This window comes from Oxyura jamaicensis, chromosome 2 (assembly GCF_011077185.1).
Source record: "Oxyura jamaicensis isolate SHBP4307 breed ruddy duck chromosome 2, BPBGC_Ojam_1.0, whole genome shotgun sequence".
NCBI lineage: Eukaryota > Metazoa > Chordata > Aves > Anseriformes > Anatidae > Oxyura > Oxyura jamaicensis.
Window position 1 is genome coordinate 26,580,327 of NC_048894.1, and position 4,248 is coordinate 26,584,574.

Genomic DNA, 4,248 nt, shown 5'->3' on the forward strand with positions numbered 1-4,248 from the left:
GGGGGGGGGGGGGGGGGGGGGCGCTCGGGGCCGCTGCCCGACGGCTGCTTTCCTGGAGCACCACCACCACCAGCTGCCCTTTCCGACGAGCTTCGTGCGCTTCGCATTGCGCGGGGTGGGCAGGAAAACTACACCCAGCCTTCCCCCTTTAAAAAAATAATAACATTTATTTTTTTCTATTTTCTTTCTTTATTTTTTCTTTTCTTTTTCTTTATTTTTTCTTTCATTTTTTTCCTTTCTTTTTTTTTTCCTATTTTCTTTTTTTTTATTATTATTATTCTTTCATTTTTTTTCTTTTCTTTTATTTTTTTCCCTTCCCTCTGCTGGCAGCTGCATCCCCGCCGTCCCCGGGGCAGGGTCGCGACTCTCTCCCCCCTCGGGCTCCCCTCCGGCCGCCCCCCCTCCGGAGCCCAGCTCTCACCTGGCTGGCTGCCGGAGCCCTGGACGCGGTTGTAAGCCCCGCTGTACTGGTGGTAGGGGCTGGCGTAGCTGTAGTCCGCGTAGGCTTTGGCAGGATAGTTCCCGGCGGATCCGTTCATGCCGTGGTACTGGTACTGGTAGGGGTTGAGCGCTTTGCCGTAGGAAGCCGAGGTAGGCGAGCAGTAGCCGTGCGGGGCTCCCCCCGTCGGGCTGTAGTAGTCGGAATCCGTCGCCGAGGACTCGGGCAAAGTGGGAGACTCCTGGGACGGGTGGTGCATGGCTGCGGCGCTCTGGAAAGGAGCCTGGAAGTCGCCGGACCTGACGGTGGGGACCCTTCTGTCAAATACTCCTGTCATAGCTCGGAGCCGGCTGCGGGCTGGCGCTGCTTGCTGGGGCTGCTCGGGGCTAAGCAGCCATGGCTGGGGGAGGAGGCTGCGGCGCTGTGTCTGTCTCCGGCAGACTGCTGGCTGGGGCGCAGCATAGGCTTGGTTAAATCCTTAATTGCGCTCTTACGCACAGCAGGGTGGATCGGGTTCCATTGGCCAGAGCAATCGGGAGCAGCGACACCCTAACTCGTCCAACTAGTTTAGCACAACAAAGCTTCGGCTTTAAAAAAAAAAAAAAAAAAAGAAAAAGAAAAAGAAAAAAAAAAGTCCCATTCAAGCTCTTTTAAAGTGAATACCAACAGCAACATCCGAGGCAGAGCGATGGGGAGGTTTCCGTGGTCCCCCCACCCCCCCCAACCCCAGCACCGTGCAGCCTCCGAGGGGGCTCGGCCGGCCCCCGGCGCCCCCAGCCCGCAGCACCGGAGGGGGGGTGGGGGGGAGGGCCAAGAAGCCCCCCCGGGTTGTGCTGCCTCGCTCCTGCCGGCCTCGCCAGTGGCTGAGGAGCAACCCGCCGGTCCCCGGTGCGATTTCAACTCCGGTGGCGGTAATGGTGAGCCGCCTAGCCTCCGCCGACTTGCTCTTCCCCTCCTGGGGGACGTGGTCCGGAGCGTGTGCGTTAAGCGAAATAAATAAACCCTCGTACCCCCCCCCCAAAAAAAAAATAAATAAAAGAAAAATTCTCGGTTTTTGGTTGCATCATTTCCTGCATCCCCACGGCCCCGGGCCGCCTGCAGGCAGGTCCGGCTCCGGTGGAGCCCAAATCCCCCATCGCACCTCCGCCACCGCCGTCGCAAGAGCCCGGCTGCGGGGTGGCAGCCCCCCAGAGGGGGGTTGAGGATCCCGTCCCCCTTTCCCTCGTCCCCCCCCCCCAGCACCCCAAAACCCGTCCCGAGCAGCCCCAGCCACCTCCTCCGAGCCCCGGCACCGGGGAGCGGCCGGGACGGGGCGAGCGGCGCTCCGGCCGTGCCCGGCCGCGGTGATTTCTATGGAGAAAAAAATGGATCGGATTTTACAAGACACTAAGGAAAACAAATAAAAGTCTGTTTTCAGTGACCTGGAGTTGTAGATTTTTTTTTTTTTCTGGAGTTGTTTACCCTCCAGATTTAGCCTGTTTGCTCACCGAAGATCTCGTAGCCAGCTGGGTAACACTTGTAACACAACCGTGCATGTTGTACTTGAACTCATTGTTTGCTTTGGAAATGTCCACAGCTCATATAAAATCACATTAAACAAATCCCCGAGCATTTCATTATATGATTCACTTAGGTCTATGGAAATACCCCCCCACACCCCCCCTTTTTTTTTTTTCTAAAGAGAGGAACCGGAGCGGGACACGTTTTTGACTGGGGGGGTATGGGGGGGGGGGGGGGGGGGAAGCGGGTTTATTAAAGCTCCCGCTTTGCATCCAGTCGGAGAGATTTTGAGCAGATGAAGAGGGGGAGAGCCGGGGGAAGCCCATCGGTGCCATAAATTCCAGGGCACTGCTCTCCAACACGCCCGGGCAGGAAGGTGCCGCCTGAGCGCCGGGGAGAGGAGCGGGGCCGGCGGCAGCTGCTGCACCCAGCCTGGGAAATGGGGGAATAAGGGGGGAGTAAGGGGAGAAGGGATGCCTGCCGCGGCAACGGGTGCTCTGCCTTTATTCAGAAGCAAGGGAAAAAAAGTTTGGATGTTAAAAAGCAAGCGTGGGGGGGGATCCGCCAGGTATACCCACAACAGCCCCACGCTGATATATTTTTTCGGAAGCCATCCGCAGCCGCTGCCGTCCCCGCTCCCGCAACCCTTCGCGCGTTGCGGGACTCCTGCCCCCCGACTCCACCGTCCCGCACCCGATTTTCTGGACTTTCCTCCTGTTTTTTTTTTTTTTTTTTAATTATTATTTTATTTTTTATTTTTTATTTTTTGGCTGTTTTTTAGCTTTTTTCCCCCAGCGGTTTTTATTTAACACATCCGGTGGGGCGAGCGCCTTCGCGGGGCAGGAGCCGGCGCCTGCCTTCCACCCCACAATACGCCCATTGTTTACCCGCACATGCTCGCCGCGCCGCCCCGGGCCCCCCCTCCCCGTTCCGGGCCGAACCCCGGGGCCGAAGCGGGCGGAGAAGGAGGGGGGACACGGCGTGGGGGGGGCGCTCGGGGCCTCCCCGTGGCCGTGCCAAGAGCGCCACGCCGCGGTCACGCGTGGGAGCGGCGCGGCAGCGCTACCTGCGGTCCCCCCCCCCCCCACAAAGCTCCGCCGCCGCCCCCTCGGGGCCCAGACTGAGCGGCGGCGGCGGGCGCGGAGCCGGGCGGCCCCGCCAGCGCCGGCCCCGGCGGGCACGGGCACCGGGGAGCGGGACGGGGCGGCGGACAAGGCGGCGATTGTTCCCGGGGAGCCGCGCGGGGGCGGCCCCGGGAGGGGGGCGCCGAGCTGCCGCCGCCGGGAGGAGCGGGAGCACCCGGCCGGGCCGGCCCCGCGGGTTTTGGGGGGGGGTTAGAGGGGTTTTGGAGGGCACCCCCCGCCGACAGCCCTGCACGGGGTTGCCGTGGGACCCCCAGCCCGGGAGCCCGGCGGGTCTGGGGTGGGTTTTTTTTCGGGGGGGGGTTTAGGGAGGGTTTCCGTCCCCTCTCGCCCCTCGGAGCTTTGTCTCTCTCCAGCCGATGGGCGAAATATTTCGGATGAAGCCTCTCAGGCTTTTGGATGAAGTCTTCTCAATTGTTCAGAGAAAATCTTTTCGCTTTCTGGATAAAATATTCTAGGTTGGGCACCGAGTTTTTTTTTTTTTTCTTCTGGAAACTGTATTTCCATGGAAATTGCTGGCAAAGAATGAAAGGAATTTTTCCCCCCCTTTTCTTAAAAAAAAAAAAAAAAAAGCACACACACACACACAACCTCCACAGTGGAAACAGGGATTAACTCTTGTTTTACAGCATCAGAAAATGGTGATTTCCAAAGAGCTTGGACAACTTGAGGGGTTCCCTGGAGCTCCAGTGCATCGGCGTAGGGTTTGCTTGGTTAGGGGAGGCTGTTCAGAAAGGAAAGGTGAAGGGTCTGAGAGTCCTCATATTCAGCCTGAGGCTGGGGAAAAATTTGCATCTGCTTCAAAGTAAAAATCTTGGTGTGTTCAGTATGGGGGAAAGGTAGATGGAGACCAATGACGAGGGCTAGCGAGCTGCCCAGAAGGATGTTCACAGGGCAATGATAGAAGGGAAACATGCAGGAAAGGGGGTTTGGAATAAAAACTGGGAGCAGGGGAAGAGAAATAAACCTGACAGAAAATCCAGGCAGAGAGCCTGGGACTTTCTGGTCAGATTTCAGTAGGTTTCTGCAGACCCTTGCTGGGTCGGGAGGCAGAAAAGGGGCATTTCCCCCTGGGCATGATGCACACTGCTCTGGAGAACTTGAGGCCCTCCAAAAAACGGGATTTTGAGGGTGCCCCTGTGAACATCACTATTCGTGTTGATGGAA

The 4,248-nt window shown here is 58.2% G+C and overlaps 1 protein-coding gene across 1 annotated transcript in view; it reads right to left on the reverse strand.

The window, feature by feature from the left end:
- DLX5 (distal-less homeobox 5) overlaps positions 1-1,026 on the reverse strand; it is a 3,010-nt gene extending 1,984 nt beyond the window's left edge. The window contains exon 1 of the mRNA XM_035318528.1: positions 422-1,026. Coding sequence (XP_035174419.1) covers positions 422-776 — 355 coding nt within the window. The 5' untranslated portion in view covers positions 777-1,026. The remainder of the gene's footprint in view (positions 1-421) is intronic.
- Positions 1,027-4,248: the final 3,222 nt, after the last annotated feature.